This window comes from Hemiscyllium ocellatum, chromosome 6 (assembly GCF_020745735.1).
Source record: "Hemiscyllium ocellatum isolate sHemOce1 chromosome 6, sHemOce1.pat.X.cur, whole genome shotgun sequence".
In the NCBI taxonomy this organism is placed as follows: Eukaryota; Metazoa; Chordata; class Chondrichthyes; order Orectolobiformes; family Hemiscylliidae; genus Hemiscyllium; species Hemiscyllium ocellatum.
This window is the reverse complement of record NC_083406.1, coordinates 107,710,034-107,730,333: the sequence shown is the minus strand read 5'-3', so window position 1 is coordinate 107,730,333 and position 20,300 is coordinate 107,710,034. Positions and strand designations below refer to the sequence as shown.

Sequence of the window (20,300 nt, the reverse complement as noted above, 5' to 3'; positions counted from 1 at the left end):
ATATATCCAGCCAGATGCCTTTTAAATGCTGTAATTGTACTAGCCTCCACCACTTCCTCTGGCAGCTCATTCCATAGACACACCACCCTCTGCATGAAAAAGTTGTCCCTTAGTTCCCTTTTATATCTTTCCCCTCTCACCCTAAACCTATGCCCTCTCGCTCTGGACTCCCCGACCCTGGGGAAAAGACCTTGTCTATTTACCCTATCCATGCTCCTCATGATTTTATAAACCTCTATAAGGTCACCCCTCAGCCTCCGACACTCCAGGGAAAACAGCCCCAGCCTATTCAGCCTCTCCCTATAGCTCAAATCCTCCAATCCTGGCAACATCCTTGTAAGTCTTTTCTAACCCTTTCAAGTTTCACAACACCCTTCTGATAGGAAGGAGACCAGAATTTCATGCATTATTCCACCAGTGGCCTAACCAATGCTCTGTACAGCCACAACATGACCTCCCAATTCCTGTACTCAATACTCTGACCAATAAAGGAAAGCATATCAAATACCTTATTCACTATCCTATCTACCTGCGACTCTACTTTCACAGAGCTATGAGCCTACACTCCAAGGCCTGTTTGTTCAGCAACACTCCCTAGGACCTTACCATTAAGTGTATACATCCTGCTAAGATTTATTTTCCCAAAATGCAGCACCTTGTGTTTTTCAAAATAAAACTCTATCTGCCAATCAGCACATTGGCCCACCTGACCAAGATCCCGTTGTAATCTGAGGGAACCTTCTTCGCTGTCCACCGTATCTCCAATTTTGGTGTCATCTACAAACTTACTAACTATACCTCCTATGTTCATATTCAAATCGTTTATATAAATGATGAAAAGTAGTGGGCCCAGCACCAATCCTTGTGGTACTCCACTGGCCACAGGCCTCCAGTCTGAAAAGCAACCTTCCACCACCACCTTCGATCTTCTACCTTCAAGCCAGTTCTGTATCCAAATGGCTAGTTCTTCCTGTATTCCATGAGATCTAACCTTGCTAATCAGTCTCCAAAATTCAATCAAGTGTTGTGAGACATGATTTCCCATGCACAAAGCCATGCTGACTATCCCTAATCAGTCTTGTGTTTCCAAATACATGTAAATTGTGTACCTCCAACAACTTGCACACCACTGACATCTGGCTCATTGGTCTATAGTTCCATGGTTTTTCCTTACCACCTTTCCTAAATAGTGGTACCATGTTAGCCAACCTTCAGTCTTCCAGCACATCACCTGTGACTATCTCTGCAAAGGGCCCAACAATCACTTCCCTCATTTTCCACAGAGTTTTAGGTACACCTGATCAGGTCCTTGGGATTTTTCCACATTTATGTGTTTCAAGACATCCAGCAGTTCCTCCTCTGTAATATGGACATTTTTCAAAATGTCACCATCTATTTCCCTACATTCTATATCTTCCATGTCCTTCTCCACAGTAATCAACGATGCAAAATGCTTGTTTAGTATCTCCCCCATTTCCTGCGGCTTCACACAAAGGCCATTTTGCTGATCTTTGATCCTAATCTCTCCCCAGTTACCCTATGTCGTTCATGTATTTGTAAAAACCCTTTGGATTCTCCTTAACTCTATGTGCCAAAGCTTTCTCATGTCCCCTTTTTGCCCTCCTGATTTTCCTCTTAAGCATAATCTTACTGCCTTTATACTCTTCTATGGATTCACTCAATCTATCCTATCTATTCCTGACTGATGATTCCTTCTTTTCCTTAACCAAACCCTCAACTTCTTTAGTCATCCAGCATTCCCTGCACCTACCAGCCTTTCCTTTCACCCTAACAGGAATGTATTGTCTCTGGATTCTCATTATCTCATTTCTGAAGGCTTCCCATTTTCCAGCTGTCACTTTACCTGCCCCCAAACAGCTTTTGAAAATTCTTGCCTAATACCATCAAAATTAGCCTTCCTCCAATTTAGAACTTCAACTGTTAGATCTGGCCAATCCTTTTCCATCACTATTTGAAAACAAATAGGATTATGGTTGCTGACCCCAAAGTGCTCTCCCACTGATATCTCAGTCACCCGTCTGCCTTATTTCCCAAGAATAGGTCAAGTTTTGCAGTTTCTCTAGCAGGTACATCCACATACTGAATCAGAAAATTTCCTTGTACACACTTAACAAGTTTCTCTCCATCTAAACCCTTAACAATATGGCAGTTCCAGTCTATGTTTGGAAAGTTAAAATCCCCTACCATAACCACCCTATTATTCTTACAGATAACTGAAATCTCCTTACAAATTTGTTTCTCAATTTCAATCTGACTATTAGGGAGTCTATAATACAATCCCAATAAGGTGATCATCCCTTTCTTACTTTTCACTTCCACCCAAATAACTTCCCTGGATGCATTTCTGGGAATATACTCCCTCAGTACAGCTGTAATGCTATCCCTTATCAAAAACACCACTCCCCCTCTTCTCTTGCCCCTCCCTTTATATCCTTCCTATAACATTTGTATCCTGGAACATTAAGTTGCCAGTCCTGCCTATCCCTGAGCCATATATCTGTAATTGCTATGATATCCCAGTCCCATGTTCCTAACCATGCCCTGAGTTCATCTGTCTTCCCTGTTCGGCCTCTTGCATTGAAGTAAATGCAGTTTAATTTATCAGTCCTACCTTGTCCCTGCCTGCCCTGACTGTTTGACTTGTCCCTTTCCCACCTGAACCAGTCTCAGATTGATCTCTTTCCTCACTATCTCCATGCTCCCCCTCACTCCCCCCCCCCCACTACCCTCACTAGTTTAAATCCTTCCGAGCAGCTCTAGCAAATCTCCCTACCAGTAGGTGCTCAAAAGTTTGAAGCGTTTTGATAGTATAAGTAAGGAGAAACTGTTTCTACTACCAATAGGGTCAGTAACCAAAGGAAACAGATTTAAGGTAGTTTAGATTAGATTAGATTAGATTGGATTACTTACAGTGTGGAAACAGGCCCTTCGGCCCAACAAGTCCACACTGACCCGCTGAAGCGCACCCACCCAGACCCATTCCCTACACCTAACACTACGGGCAATTTAGCAATTCACCTAACCTGCACGTTTTTGGATTGTGGGAGGAAACTGGAGCACCCGGAGGAAACCCACACAGACACGGGGAGAATGTGCAAACTCCACACAGACAGTCGCCTGAGGTGGGAACTGAGTGATGTAAGAATGAGAGGGAGTAAATGAAGAGAACGTTTTTTTATGTGGTGATCTGGCATGCACCGCCTGAAATGATTTTGCAAGCGGATTCAAAGGTAACTTTCCGAAGGGAATTGAATGTCTGCTTGAAAAGAAACTAAATTCTAGGTGATGGGGAGTAGGTCTAATTAGATAGTTCTTTCAAAGTGCTGGCACAAGCAAAATGGACTGAATGGCTTCTCTCAGGGCTATACAATTTTGTTTATGACTTTTTTTACACAAGTTGCAATACCTCTACCTAATCTGCTCATTCAGGGAAGTGCGTAAATATGTTTGAAGTGGTTTGGAGGAGATTTACTGGATTAATAGGTGGAATTAATGGGATACCTAATGGGGATAGGTAAGCCAGGTTGGGCATGTCTCTGCTGGAATTTTGAAGAGTGAGAGGTGACTTGATTAAAATGTATAATATCCTGCATGCTGTTGTCAAGACAGTCATGGAAAGGGGGTTTTCTCTTGTGAATGCAGTTTTGGGTCGCCCACTTAGGACTGAGATGAGAAATGTTTTCATTCAAAGGGCTTTACACCTTGGACCTCTGGGCCTCAGGAGTGGTGGAGGTGAGATTATTGAGTATTTTATAAGACAGAGGCAGAGAGATTCTTAAACAAATACCAAGTGCTGGAGAAACTGTGCTTTAATGAAGGACTCGCTGGAGTTGAAACGTTAACTCTGTTTTTCTCTCTGGTGATGCTGGCAGACCTGTTGCATTTCTCCAACACTTACAGTTTTTGTTTCAGATTTCAGGCATTTGCAATTGTTTTATTTTAGTGGTTAGATTCTTGCTAGGCAAGTTTATCTGGTGCAAATGGTAATGCAGAATCAGAAACACAAATCAATCAGCCAGGATCTTGTTTAATGGCAGAGCACTCGACGGGCTGAATGGCCTATTTGGTTGCTCATACGTAAGAGACAAAGTTTCATGTGTACCTGGATGTAATTTCTGTTGTTTGTAGAGTATTTTCGGATCAATGTCTTGATTAGATTAGATTACTTACAGTGTGGAAACAGGCCCTTCGGCCCAACAAGTCCACACCGACCCGCCGAAGCGCAACCCACCCATACCCCTACATTTACCCCTTACCTAACACTGCGGGCAATTTAGCATGGCCAATTCACCTGACCCGCACATCTTTGGGCTGTGGGAGGAAACCGGAGCACCCGGAGGAAACCCACGCAGACACGGGGAGAACGTGCAAACTCCACACAGACAGTCGCCTGAGGCGGGAATTGAACCCAGGTCTCTGGTGCTGTGAAGCAGCAGTGCTAACCACTGTGCCACCGTGCCGCCCATAATGTCTTTTCTCTAGACTGCTGTACAATGTTTTTCTCTGCTCATTATTTCTATTCTGCCAGTTTTTCCCCCTTCCTATCATTGCTACAATTTCATTGGTGTTACTAATGTTGCCTAAATAATAAAGTGTTGAAGAACTATTTTGTCAAGGCATTGGGTACATGGGACCCATCTATTTCTGCCCTTGCCTAATGCATGGCTGGATGGAAAACACTATTATACAAACATATTTACCCTCTGCATCATTGTTAAATAATTTGGAATAAGGATTCTTTCGATTTCATCCTTTTATTGCACTCAGCATTGGATTTCTCACACAAGAATCAATGAGTTTGTTAAATTTTGTTGGCAAACTAAGGATTTCAAACTATAAAGATTAAAAATGCACACTAAATTTTGTCTATCAGCAGTTCTACATTTATTGTCCATTGCTTCTCATCCTACTGTGTAGAGATCAATATTTTAAGAGTTGGCAGACTAATTAAAGTTGAAAAATACTGATTTGTTCTCAGGAAATTGATATGGCTGAGACTCTGTACTTTTTCATACATTTTTAGTTGTCCATTTGACTGTTTAGCTGCTGCAGTACATATAGTGATGGTATTCAGACAATCCTGTGTGGTTGGGACTTCTAGAATATTGACTTTGTGAGAGTGATTGAATGTAGGTTTATGTCAAAGTGGGGCTGGTGTGCAATTTGTTGAGAATGGTATTCCTGGGACATGTCTATTCATGCTATTTGGGTGGTAGCTAGAGGCACCCGTTGTTGGATGACTCCTTGACACTGCATGCTACATTAACCATCTAGTAGATCTTCTGTCACCATCCACTTTTCTGGTCAGGGTTCTATCGGACCTGCTTAGACCAGTGTGATAGCGGAAAATCACTTGCTGGTCTAACAAAAAGACTTAAACATGGTGTAGTTTATTGCATGTTAACAGCCATGAATAAGTGATGTTAATGTGTTAGAGATTGTTACAGAGGCTATTGAAGACACAGAAGGTAAGGCATTCCTTTTCGACTTCCTAAGCTGTTTTTGCCCCTAAGTCTGTATGATGTCATCATCATTGTCATTGGTATTTAAGACGCTCCTTGGCATTAAACCTTTCAGAGACTAACACCACAGGAAGTGTTAATATAGTGATCTTTTGTGGGTTCCTGCTGGTCATATCTGCTGTAATAGTGAAGAAGTGGGTGGTAATAGAGGTAATTAGCAGGCACGACTGTTGCATCCTGGATGGTGTGAACGTATCTGAGTACTGATATAGCTGCATTCATCCTGAGAAGTGAGGAGTATTTTGTCAAATTCTTGACCTCTGTCTTGTTGTTGTTGAAGCTTTGGGGAGCCAACTGAGAAGCCAACCATGACAGGGTACCCCACCGGTGATGGGCTCTTGATCCCATGTGCTAAGGTGACTGATTCAATTAAATGATTAATCAGTGATAAGATATTGATGGCACAATACTCACTAATTTTCATGCTGTTGAAGGCTGGGGAAATGCTGTCATTGAGCTACTGTTATGTGAAAATGTAATATTCTACGTGATATGAATATTACTGGTCACTTGTTGACTGAAATCTGGATATTGTCCAACTGCTTCCGTAGCCTGCTGTGGGCTGCTTTATTACTTAACCGTATTAGAGGTAATCATTTGAAGTAGTTCTCTGAACTTTCAAAGTGGTCCCTATGCTACTCAGAGACATTGATAAAGAGTTATGTTGCGACTGGGGATGCTTTGGCTTGAAATCTGTAAGTAAAAGGTAATTGCATTTAGCACTGAAGTCTGAAAAGCTTGGCCTGTGAATAATATGAGCCTGCTATCAGCAGTTAGCTTTAATTCAATTCCAATTCGTGCTTTCCAGTAATTAACACTATTACAAGAAAAGGAAAATAATCAACCAAACATGACATAATTGTAATGTCGCTAGTCATGAGACAAAGAGATGGCCAAAAGAAAAACAAAACTGCATTTTAATTTTTTAATTTCATTTTCATGTGTTAATTGAAACAAACATATTCTAAAAACAGCTTCCAGAAGTTTCCGCATATTCTGGAATAGTTTCAAATTGGGACAATAACCCAGCTTTTGGTGGAGTTGGGTATCTCACAGTACGCCCCATTAGTTAGATTTTTCCACTGAACATCCAGCTTAAAAATGATTTTACCTGTAAGCTGCTGCTGGAATTGTAAGCTGTGAGGCTTTACAGATCACTTTATTCCATTTCTAGACCAGACAGGTTCAGTGGCATGGCCGTGGCATAGAGCTAGTCATTTATAAGTAGTGTCCTGTATTTTTGCAGCAAGCATTTGGGAGATGGTGGTAATGTTGCTAATTTAATGAACTGGAGACTCACACTATGCCTTGGGGATTTGACTTCAAACTACATCACTGAAGAAATTTAAATTTCATCATGAGCCTGGACTTCTTAAGCTCATCTCATCACAGTGATCAGGAAATTGTTATCAATTGTCATGAAAATCCACCTGACTCACATGGAAATTAAATGGACTCGACTTAACTATTGGCAACAGCAATCAAAAAGCTTTGTTAACTTTTTTTAGCCTCTGCATTGCAGAGGGACCACATGCACTTGACAGAAATGCCTTGTGCAAGGCCCTGAGCATAATTCAGATACTCGTCTTATACTGTTTCTTATCATGCTCTCAAGGGTAAAGACTGGGAAAACTCAAGTCATTATTCTCTCATCCCCTTGTCTTGGACATAACAGTTCTTCTGTTTTTCTTTGCTCAACTCTGAAATCAACTGCTCGCAAGGCCAGTTTGAATGTTTACAAAGTTCCACAGAGACAAGCTGTCCCTCAGCTGCAGACTTCAGTAAAGTTGCAAAGTGTCAGAAAGGTTTAATATTTAAAAAAGCATTGTCTTTCAGATTTCAGAGTAAATGGATTTCAGAGTAAATGTTAATTTTGTTAATTTTCCATTACACTCACTAACATCCTTTCTAGAAAAGAAAATCTGCTGTTTTTACTCAGTCTGGCTTATATGTGACTCTAGATTACTTACAGTGTGGAAACAGGCCCTTCAGCCCAACAAGACCACACCGACCTGCCACCCACCCATACCTTTACCCCTTCACCTAACACTACGGGCAATTTAGCCTGGCCAAATCACCTAACCTGCACATTTTTGGACTGTGGGAGGAAACCCACAGAGACACGGGGAGAATGTGCAAACTCCACACAATCAGTCGCCTGAGTCGGGAATTGAACCCAGGTCTCTGGCCCTGTGAGGCAGCAGTGCTAATCACTGCGCCACCGTGCTGTCCACCTAGACCCACAGCAATGTGGTTGACTCTAAAGTGACCTGTGAAATGGCCTAGTAAACTACTCAGTGCAAGGGTAATTAAGAAAAGGCAATAAACGATGGTCTTGTCAATGATGGACATAGCCTCTGAAAGAGAAAAAGAAAAATGTTGCATTTTTAGGAAACTTGTAGTTTTATGGTGATTTAGAATGCACGGGGTGTCTCCACCTCACCACAAATTGCTGGCACATTTACCCATTAATAAAATGGAGGATATTAATAAATTTTATTATTACTTTGACAGCAAGATCTGGACCAATATGAATGAGTTATCAGTGAGGCAAGTTGCACCTGATTAATATTATGGACCAGACCAAACCACCTCAATATATATATTAAGAAGCTAGCCTAAACCTTAACATTTTATTTTAAAAGCAAGTGCCAGGCACTGCATTCCAGATGCAATTCGATTGGTCAAACTACCAGGCTTTAAGCAAAACAAACTATATTCATACACCCGATGAAGGAGCGGCGCTTCGAAAGCTAGTGCTTCCAAATAAACCTGTTGCAATATAACCTAGTGTTGTGTGATTTTTAACTTTATTCATACAGTTTTTGTTAAAAATACAGCAAAAGAAAGAAGGAATTGGAATAAAAACTCTATTGTAAAACTTAGCAGAGTAATAGCTTATTCAACTACTAAACAGGAACTCTTCCGATTAATAACATCCCCAAAACACACCCTTGGCATAAGCAAATTCAGTCAACTAGATTGTCTCACATGTAATTCTAGCAGCAGGAAGACAACCCCCAGCTTTTAGCTGTAACTGAGAGAGGAAATTTAGCTTCCACATCCATCATCAAGACTCCAAGTGAAAAACTAAAACTAAACATTCTGGTTCTGTGACCCAACCCATTCAGGCTGCTTCTATTGTTCCAAAATTTTGGAAAAAAACCCCAAGGCCTTACAAACTATTTAGTGGCTCTGAGTAGGCTACTCAGCACCTCCTTCTCACCCTTTCTTTCAAACAAAACAGGACAAAATACATTTCTCAAAGCCTTAGTATTGTCCCATTAGAAGCCGTTATAGATCACACAGTAGCTGTTATCTGTTGAAAATGTGTTGCTGGTTAAAGCACAGCAGGTTAGGCAGCATCTCAGGAATAGGGAATTCGACGTTTCGAGCATAAGCCCTTCATCAGGAATGAGAGAGAGTAGCCAAGCAGGCTAAGATAAAAGGTAGGGAGGAGGGACTTGGGGGAGGGGCGATGGAGGTGGGATAGGTGGAAGGAGGTCAAGGTGAGGGTGATAGGCCGGAGTGGGGTGGGGGCGGAGAGGTCAGGAAGAGGATTGCAGGTTAGGAGGGCGGTGCTGAGTTGAGGGAACCGACTGAGACAAGGTGGGGGGAGGGGAAATGAGGAAACTGGAGAAATCTGAATTTATTCCTTGTGATTGGAGGGTTCCATGCAGTCCTGTATTCTTTTGGTCATTGGATGTGCATTGGTGTTATTATCTTACATCACATGTATCCAGAAAGAGCCAAATTGCCAGTTTGCTGCTATAATTTTCATCTGTGTCAGGTCGCATGAAAAGTTTAACAAAACTTGTTATTTGCATTGCATCCTACCTTCTTAGGAAATAAGTAATTATGTATGTTGTTCCATAAATTGCTACCGACAAAGACTTTTCTATGCATTTGCAAAATCACTGAAGAACATATTCTGAAAATTAGTTCAATGAAATACAATAATTCGTATACAGTACAGGGACATTAAAGACAGCACCCTTTTATGGTTCTACAGTGCTGTAACTAAGGAGAATATTTTGTTATTTTCCAGGCTTACCAACTGTCTAGAGGAAGAATCTGGACCATGATCGTCATTCTGTGCCTCATTGCTGCCATTCTGTCAGCTTTCTTGGACAATGTCACCACAATGCTTATCTTCACACCAGTAACCATAAGGTACTTGTTCTGTGCTGTAGTGAAATGTCTTCACCGCTGTAGCTATATTTGTCTATTCTCTGGAGGGGGGAAATGGAGGGGTTGGGGTGGGGGCATGGATTTGAGGAGTCAATTGAAGTTTGAATTGGTTAAACAAAAAAAACCCTCAAAGATTTGCAAATGCTGGAAACCAGAAACAAAAACAGAAGTTGCTGGAAAAGCTCAGCAGGTCTGACAGCATCTTTGGAGTGACACAGTGTTAATGTTTTAGATAGGGTAGGGGGAGTCGAGAGGAATAAAAGGTAGGTGAAGATGGAGCCCAGAGAGAGAGAAAAAAACAGTTGGACAGATAGAGGAACGGTTAAAGGCCAGCCTGGGAGAATGAATAGCCGCTAATGGGGTCATGGGTCGCAGACAATGGGTTGTTTGTGTAAGCAGCCCATCTGATGACAAGGCCTGGTGTGTGGAGGTTGGGTAAGGACTTGGGAGAAGGTGCTCGGGTCCAACAATTATTGAACTCTACCCAAGCAGTTCTGAAGAAGTGTCACTGGACCCAATACTGCTTCCCCAAAACACACCCTTGGCATAAGCAAATTCAGTAAACTAGATTGTCTCACATGTAATTCTAGCAGCAGGAAGGGGACTTGGCCCTTCCAAGCAAATTAATAACAATTAGCTCTAATGTGGCAACCTAACACCAAAAATCAGTCCCTTTTTCCCCATATCCCTTCATATCTTGGTGAATAGGAAGCTACCAGTTTCAGATTTACACTTAACAATTGATGTACCATCAATATTGTTTGTGAAAGAGAATTCTAAAGGCCTATCATCGTTTACCCACGTTCCCGACCCGACCACCTTTCACCCTCTTGCTTATCAAGCATCTGTCTACCCCAACCTTAAAAATACGTAGAGACTTTGCATCCACCACCTTTGAAGAAGGGTTCCAAAGATTCATAAGCCCCTAATTAGCAAAGTCTCACCCATTTCTGTTTGAAACACACAGGTGCTGATTTATAAATAGTGACCTCAGTCCTAAATTCTTCCAAAAGAGGAAGCATCTTTTCCATATACCTCTGTCAAGGCTCCTCAGGATCTGATTTCAATCAGGCTTCCAAACTCCAGCAGAGACTAATTTAGCTGTTTGTATCACAGTTCTCTTTCGTCATAGCATAACATCTCCATTCCAGGTATTAGTCTGATAAATCTTCTCTGAAAACTGTTTCCAACATATTTATGTCTTTCTTTGAATAAGGCAAACAATAATGTGCGCAATATTCCAGATGTTGTCTGACAAAGGCACTGTATAAATGAAGTGTAACCTCCCTATCTCTATATTCAATTCCCCTTGCAATAAACAATAATGTTCTCATAAAATTCTAATAATGCTCTAGGGCAGTATGGTCGCTCAGTGGTTAGCACTGCTGCCTCACAGCGCCAGGGACCGGGGTTCGATTCCTGCCTCGGGTGACTGTCTGTGTGGAGTTTGCACATTCTCCCCGTATCTGCGGGGGTTTCCTCCGGGTGGTCCGGTTTCCTCCCACAGTCCAAAGATGTGCGGGTTGGGTGAATTGGCTGTGCTAAATTGCCCATGGTGTTCAGTGATGTGGAAGTTAGGTGTATTAGTCAGGGATAAATCAGGGTAGAGGGAATCGGTCTGGGAGGGTTACTCTTCATAGGCTTGGTGTGGATTTGTGTTGGGCCGAAGGATCTGTTTCCAAACTGTGGGGATTCTAAAAAAACTTTAACTTTCTAAATGCCATTGAATACACTCCATCTTGTAGGGTAGGTGGGTTGGGTCTGGGTGGGATGCTGTTCGGAGGGTTGGTATGGACACAGTGGGCCAAATGGCCAGCTTCCACACTATAGGAATTCTATGATTCTATTAAAAAGAAATCCAGGAATGCTAGAGATTGCCACTAAAAATGGTGATTATTTGAACTGCCAGTGCAGGCACAATAGGCTGGATGGCCTCCTACTGTGCCATAAGATGTCTGTGATTCTATTTTTAAAAAATTGTCAATTGGATGTGGGAGTTGCTGGCTAGTTCAGCATTTATCGCCTATTCGTAGTTTCCCCGAGGGGCAGTTAAGAGTCAACTCTATTGTTTTGAGTCTGGAGCCCATGGAGGCAGACTAGATAAGGATGGTGGACTTGCTTCCCCAAAGGACATTAGACATGCAGTCATAGAGATGTACAGGATGGAAACAGATCCTTTTGTCCAACTCGTCCATGCCGACAAGATATCCCAACCAATCTAGTCCCATTTGCCAGCATTAGGCCCATATCCCTTCCTATTCATATACCCATCCAGATGCCTTTTAAGTGCTGGGAACCAAATGGATTTCTATGACAAGTGACAACTGGAATTGGAGGCCACATTCCCAGAATGTTAGCCCAGATTGCTGGATTACTAGCCAAGTAATATTACCACTACATCACCACCTCCCCGACTCTGATCAAACTGAGAGGGGTACCAGATTCCCTTTTACAGACTTCTGGAAAAAAGTTATTTTATGATGTTATAATTTTAAAGGTACTCAGCACTTGCAGATTGCACCTTTTCTGGTAACCCTGTGATATTTGTTAAATATCAGAGGTCAAATGCTGATTAGACAGAGTCAATTCATATACTTTTTTATTTCAGCTCACGCGCTACAAACTCCAACTCCACTGATTACTTGTTCCCCATAACCGTCAAGTGTTCACCCAATTATCCTTTAATTAACATCTAACCATCGCCTCTTTGCTATTTCCATTTGGTCTCAGGCATCCCTGCGAGACCCTACATGATAATAATATTGCACAGTGTGCTTCTGCTTGTGGATTGACATTAAGCTGAATGGTTCCTGCATGATAATATGTAACTTAAATGGCCAATGTTATACTGAAGCACTTTGTGGTGTAGTTAGACTAAATACCCACAGTCAAAAAGGAAATGCAAAAACTGCAGGTGTACATTGGGCGACTATTGATAAAAAATTGGAACATGTCACGATAAATAATAAAGAGAAATTATTTATCTGTATTGAAGTGAACATTAATTTTGACATTAAGACAATGTATTGAATGTGATGGAGCTAGCACATAGTTTATATTAGGTCATTATGTTTCCACAGGCCAATCTAAGCAAGCACGATGTGTAATCAGTTTAAAGCGATTTAATAACCATCGAACGGTTTGTGCAAAGACCATTGTCTCTCATTTGAAGGAAAAATGTTTGGCCTAAAATGTATTAGATTCTGGAAAAGTGTGATTCCTTACACTGTGTAAATCTCTCTTCTCTCTAAGAATAGAATTTGAACTATTGTCCTTTATTCAACAAAATTAAGTCTAAACATCAGCTCCACTCTCCTGTCTGGTCACCATGTTCATCAAATCCCTTGATGCTCAAGCATCTTTTGATTTAATTCTTTGATTTACTCAAAGACAGTTCATTGAAAGTTACATCACAGATAGACAGAGTGGTAAAGAAGGCGTTTGGTATATTTGTCTTCATTGTTCAGACCATTGAATTTAGGAGTTGGGGTGTCATGTTGCAGTTGTGCGGGACATTAATGAGGCTACTTTTGGAGTGCTGTGTACAGTTCTGCTCACCCTATCACAGGAAGGATATTATTAAATTGGAAAGGGTACAGAAGATTAACAAGGGTGTTACTGGGACTGGAGGTTTTGAGTTATAAAGAGAGGCTGGATAGGCTGGGGCCTTTTTGCTGGAGTGTAGGAGGTTGAGTGATGACTTTAGATGTTTGTAAAATCATGAGGGTCATTAATGAGGTGACTAGCAAAGATCTTTTCCCAAGGGTAAGGGAGCTCAAAACTAGAGGGCATGATTTTAAGGTGAGTGGAGTAGGATGTAAAAGGGACATGGAGGGTGGTTTGTACGTGGAATGAACTGCCAGAAGAAGTGGTAGATGCAGGTACAATTACAATGTTTAAAAGGCATGTGGACAGATACATGAACAGGGAAGATTTAGACATTTATGGGTCAAGCACAGGCAATGGGACTAGTTTCGGAAATTTGGTCAGCATGGATGAATCTGTTTCAGTGCTGTATGACCCCACAAGTTCACTGGGATAGAGAATTCCAATGATTCATAACCCTCTGAGTGAAGACACTACCCCTACATAAGAAGTAAAAGGAGGAATAGGCAATTCATCCCCTCATCGCTGAGCTCATCTCAATCGCAACTGCACTTTCCTGCCTGCTCTCCATACCTCTTCAACCCATTACTAATCAAAAATCTCTCAACCTCCTCCTTAAATGTACTTAACCTTCCAGCATCTACCACATTCTGGGATAGTGAATTTCACAGATTCATAACTCTTTGACAGAAATAATTTTTCCTCATTTTTGTTTTAAATCTGCGATCACTCACCTGAAAATTACGATCTTTCATTTTAGATTGACTTACTCCTCATCTCATTCTTATGAGGATGTGAGTTCTGCACTCTCCAACCAAAGTAGTAAACCTATCAGCATCTATCTTGTCTTAGAATTTTATACTTTTTAATAAGACCACAGTTCAATATTCTAAACTCTGGAGAATATGTTCCCATTCTACTCAATCCTTTTGCGTAGGACAGTGCTCCCGTTCCAGGAAGTTATCTAATGAACCTACATTTCTTCCAAGGTAAGTATGCTTTTCCTCAGGCGTGCAGGCAAAAAAAAAATCAATACACCAGGTGTCATTTCATCAAACCTTAGATTTTTGATGCAAGTGTTTAATAGTGGGAGATAATGTTACTGGACAAGTCAGTCCAAACCCAATGCTAATATTCCATAGGAAAATTTGGATCCAATTAAAAACATAGTAAGAAGCTAGTTTAATGATGAGCATGAAACCATTACTGATTGTCATAAAAAATAAACATCAAGTTCACTAACATCCTTTAGGGAAGGAAATCTGCCATCCTTACCTGGTCTGACCTAGATGTGACTCCAGACCCACTGCAATGTGGTTGACTTCTAACCAGCCTCTGGATAATAAATACTGAGACAGCAAGCAAGGCCCACATGTAAGACTAGAAGATAGGATTTCAAAGCTTTCTGGTGATAAAGGCTAATATACCATTTGCCTTTGTAAATGTGTGCTGTACCTGCGTGGTAACTTACTGTGATTTTGTACGGGATCCTTATATTCCCTCGAATGTTGACATTTTCTAGTCTCTCGTTTTTACAAGTATTCTACTTATTCTGCTAACAGAAGTAGCTAGTTCCAAACTTCCCCCTATTATACTCCACCTGTCCTCTTCTTGCTCAGTCACTTAACTAATCTATGTTGTGTTGCAGCTTCCTTCTATCCCCATTACAACTTATGGTTCCGCCTACCTTTATATTGTCAGCAAACATAGATTTCTGTTCATTCTTTCATCCAAGTCATCAATATAGATGGGAAATTGCTGAGACCCAAGCACTGGTCCATATCACGTTACACTTCTGAAACCCTGCTATCCCAAAAAATACACATTTATTTCTACTCTCTGTTTTCATTAACTGATTTTTCTGTTCAATTAAACTCCTATCTGAGAAGCTCTAATCTGTGTAATAGCCCCTTATGGGGTCCTTTTTTATTACCTTCTGAAACCTCAGATGTGCTACATTAATTAGAACATAGAACATAGAACAAAGAACAATACAGCGCAGAACAGGCCCTTCGGCCCTCGATGTTGCGCCGACCGAAGCCTACCGAACCTACACTAGCCCAATAACCTCCATATGCTTAAATCTTCCATGTCCTTCTCCACAGTACACACTGATGCAAAATACTCATTTATATTCTCCATCATCTTTTGCAACTCCACACAAAGGCCGCTTTGCTGATCTTTTAGGGGCCTTATTTGCTCCCTAGTTATCCTTTTATCCTTACTGTATTTTTTAAAACCCTTTGGGTTCTCCTTAACTCGATTTACCAAAGCTATGTCATGTCCCCTTTCTGCCCTCCTGATTTCCCTCTTAAGTATACTCCTACTGCCTTTGTTCTCTTCTAAGGATTCATTCGATCTCTCCTGTCTATACCTGATATATGCTTCCTTCTTTTTCTTAACCAAACCCTCAATTTCTTTAGTCATCCAGCATTCCCTACACCTACCAGCCTTTCCTTTCACCCTAACAGAAATATACTCTCTCTGCACTCTTGTTATCTCATTTCTGAAGACTTCCCATTTTCTAGCTGTCCCTTTACTTACGAACATCTGCCCCCAATCAGCTTTTGAAAGTTCTTGCCTAATACCGTCAAAATTGGCCTTTCTCCAATTTAGAGCTTCAACTTTTAGATCTGGTCTATCCTTTTTCATCACATTTTAAAACTAATAGAATTATGGTCGCTGGCCCCAAAGTGCTCCCCCACTGACACCTCAGTCACCTGCCCTGCCTTATTTCCCAAGAGTAGGTCAATGTTTGCACCTTCTCTAGTTGGTACATCCACATACAGATTCAGAAAATGTTCTTGTACACTCTTAACAAATTCGTCTCCACCTAGTCCCTTAACACTATGGCAGCCCCAGTGTATGTTTGGAAAGTTAAAATCCCCTACCATAACCACCCTATTATTTTTACGGATAGCTGAGATCTCCTTACAAATTTGTTTCTCAATTTCCCTCTGACTATTGGGGGGTCTATAATACAATCCCAATAAGATGATCATCCCTTTCTTATTTCTCAGTTCCAGCCAATTAACTTCCCTGGATGTATTTCCAGGAACATCCTCCCTAAGTATAGCTGTAATGCTATCCCTTATCAAAAACGCCATTCCCCCTCCTCTCTTGCCTCCCTTTCTATTCTTCCTGTAGCACTTGTATCCTGGAACATTCCTGTCCTGTCCATTCCTGAGCCATGTTTCTCTAATTGCTATGATACCCCAGTCCCATGTTCCTAACCATGCTCTAACATCTGCCTCTCTTCCAAAAGGAATGTCAACTATTTATTATAACAATGTGTCTTCGCCCCTTGTTGGCCTGTCTACATACTGTTGAAAAATGTGGTGCTGGAAAAACACAGCAGGCCAGGCAGCATCCGAGGAGCAGGAGAATCGATGTTTCGGGCATAAGCCTTTCTTCAGGAATCCTCGGATGCTGCCTGGCCTGCTGTGTTTTTCCAGCACCACATTTTTCAAATCTTCTCCAGCATCTGCAGTCCACACTTTCTCCCTGTCTACATACTGTGTTAGGAAGCCCACCTGCACACACTGGACAAAAACTGATCCATCTGTAGTACCTGTACTATAGTGTTCCCAGCTAATATTTGGAAAGTTGAAGTCCCCCATGACAACTACCCTGTGTCTCTCACTCCTATCGAGAATCATCTTTGCTATCCTTTCCTCTATATCTCTGGAACTATTTGGAGGACTATAGAAAACTCCCAACAGGGTGACCTCTCCTTTCCTGTTTCTAACCTCAGCCCATACTACCTCAGTTGATGAGTCCCCAAACATCCTTTCTGCAACTGTAGTACTGTCCTTGACCAACAATGCCACACCTCCCCCTCTTTTACCATCTTCTCTGTTCCTACTGAAACATCTAAATCCTGGAACCTGCAACAACCATTCCTGTCCCTGCTCTATCCATGTCTCCGAAATGGCCACAACATCGAAGTCCCAGGTACCAACCCATGCTGCATGTTCATCCACCTTATTCTGGATGCTCCTGGCATTGAAGTAGGCACACTTCAAACCAACTTCTTGCTTGCCGGTGCCATCTTGCATCCCTGAAACTTGATTTTGGACCTCCCTACTCTCAACCCTTTCTATACTTGAACTACAATTTTGGTTCCCATCCCCCTGCTGGATTAGTTTAAACCCACCCCAAAAGCCTTAGCGAATATTTCCCCCTAAGATGTTGATACCCCTGTGGTTCAGATGAAGACCATCCTGCTTGTAAAGTTCCCACCTACCCCAGAAAGAGCCTCAATTATCCAAGAATCGAAAACACTCCCTCCTGCACCATCCCTGTAGCCATGTGTTCAACTCCCCTCTCTCCCTATTCCTCACCTCACCAGCACATGGCATGGCAACAAACCAGAGACAACAACTCTGTTCGTCCTAGCTCTAAGCTTCCATCCTAGCTCCCTGAATTTCTGCCTTAAATCCCCATCTCTCTTCCTACCTATGTCATTGGTGCCGAAGTGGACCACGACTTGGGGCTGCTCCCCGTCCCCCTTAAGGATCCCAAAAACACGATCAGAGACATCACGAACCCTGGCACCTGGGAGGCAACACATCAACCGTGAGTCTCTCTCGTCCGCACAGAACCTCCTATCTGTCCCCCTAACTATGGAGTCCCCAATGACTACTGCTCTGCTCCTCTTCCCTCTTCCCTTCTGAGCAGCAGGGACAGACTCTGTGCCAGAGCCCTGTGCCCCACTGCTTTCCCCTGGTAAGTCATCCCCCCCCAACAGTATCCAAAACGGTATACTTATTGTTGAGGAGATTGGCCACAGGGGATCCCTGCACCACCTGCTGGTTCCCTTTCTGTCCCCTGACTATAACCCATCTGCCTTTTTCTTGTACCTGAGGAGTGACTACTTCCCTGTAACTCCTCTCAATAACCCCCTCTGTCTCCCGAATGATCCAAAGTTCATCCAGCGCTAGCTCCAGTTCCCTAGCGCGTTTTTCGAGGAGCTGGAGTTGGGTGCACTGCCCACAGATATAGTCAGCAGGGACACAGTGGTGACCCTTACCTCCCACATTCTGCAGGAGGAACATTCAAATGCCCTCACATTCATTTTCACTATTCTAAATTCCCAAAAACACTGTTGAAAAATAAGAAATAAAAAATAGACTCATTACCTTACCAATCTGGCTCTCAGAACCTTTTTTTTGGTTAGAGGAGGAGGATGGGTGGGGGATACTACCCGAGTAGTATTTTGAGTAATGCAACCACACAAATGTATGATTTCCCAGAAGTGCTTCACTCCTCCCTCACACCTCTCAGCAAATGGAGGCCTGACTCCCGAGGTAAGTCCCTTTTAATGCGGGAAAACTTACCCTTCCTGGCAGCCCTCGCTTCACCACTCCTCCTCTCCTCGCTGCTCTGGCAAAATCTATTATGTTCTAAGTTCTATGGTCAGCTGGTAAATCGGGCACAGCAATGCCAGATGGAACACGATCCTGAGAAGTGTGAAGTGATGCATTTTGCGATGTCTAATAATGGAAGGACATCCACAATGAATGATATACCCCAGGGAATACTGAGGTACAAAGCGACCTTGGTGCACAAGTCTATAAATTCCTCAAGGTGTCAGCCCAGGTAGACAGGTTGGTGAAGAAGGCATACAAAATGCTTGCCTTCATTAGCGGGGTCATCGAACATAGAAGCAAAGAAGTCTTATTACAACTTTATAAAGCATTGGTTAGGCCACAGTTGGAATACTGTCTGCAGTTTTGGTCATCACATTATTGGAAGGATGTGATTGCACTGGAGAGGATGCAGAGGAGATTCACCAGGATGTTACCTGAGATGAAAAGTTTCAGTTATGAGGAGAGACTGGATAGGCTGGGTTTGTTTTCTGTGGAGCAGAGGAGACTGAGGAGGGATCTGATTGAGGTATACAAAATTACCCGAGGTCTAGACAGAATAGATCATGAGAATCTTTTCCCCAGTTGGACAGACATGGCTAAGACTAGAGGACACAAGTTTAACGTGATATATACGTGTTTTAGAGGAAATCAGAGGAATAATCTTTTCACCCAGAGAGTGGTAGAAATATGGAACATGCTGCTCAAGAAGGCAGCATTCACAACATTTAAGAAATATCTGGAGAAGAATATTGAAAATGCTATCTCTGGCCTAACCAAGTCCAGGTAAATGAGATTAGTGCAGTGTAGTGTTTGTTAGTTGGCATAGACATGGTGTACTGAAGGGCCTATTTCTATGATGTATGACTATATGACACAAAACTTACCATGTACATCTTTGTTGGCTCAACCTTTCTTCAGCCATCATTTTGCTCTTACTGTACTGATAAAGCATCTTTGGATCTTCCTTACTTTTACTGGCCAATATTTTTCACATATTATTTCACAAATTATTTTCCGAATTTCCTTTTGCATTTAATCTTGTACTTGCTCCAGCTCCTGTGCTTCCTAAAGTCTTTTTTCAAAAAGATTGTCATAAGCTCTATTTTTCTTATTCTTTTGTGCCACCTAATACTCTGGATTTGATGGTAATGTGCTTTGTGTGGCCGTGTGTACACTGTGCCCATATAATCGCTCTTTTGAATGCCTCCCACAGATTTGCTATTGACTTTCCTTTGAGAAACTGCTACCAGCTCACTTCTGTTAGATATCCCTCAGCTTTTTAAAGTTTTCCTTCCCCCAATTTAGAAAATTTGCTCCTGTTCTATCTTTGTCTCTTAATGCTGCTAAATCAGACTGTGTTATGATCACTATCTCCAAATGTCTACACTTGCAATTTTACCTGCTTGCCCATCTTCATTTCCTGAGGCTAAATCTAGGATTGTGTCCCCTCTCGTTTGGCTTGTTACAAGCTGGCTTAAAAAAATGTTCTTTTGAATGTAGTTTTGTGCCCTCCGCACTTTTCATCGCAGTGGTATCCCAATTTATATTGGAGAAAGTGAAGGTCCCAATTATTATTGCCCCATTGATT

The 20,300-nt window shown here is 41.9% G+C and overlaps 1 protein-coding gene across 1 annotated transcript in view; it reads left to right on the top strand.

Annotated features, from left to right (window-relative positions):
• The window catches only part of oca2 (oculocutaneous albinism II), a 539,836-nt gene that overhangs the window by 248,251 nt on the left and 271,285 nt on the right, over positions 1-20,300 (top strand). Inside the window, exon 13 of the mRNA XM_060826999.1 lies at positions 9,592-9,716. Within this exon, the coding sequence (XP_060682982.1) occupies positions 9,592-9,716 (125 nt within the window). The remainder of the gene's footprint in view (positions 1-9,591; positions 9,717-20,300) is intronic.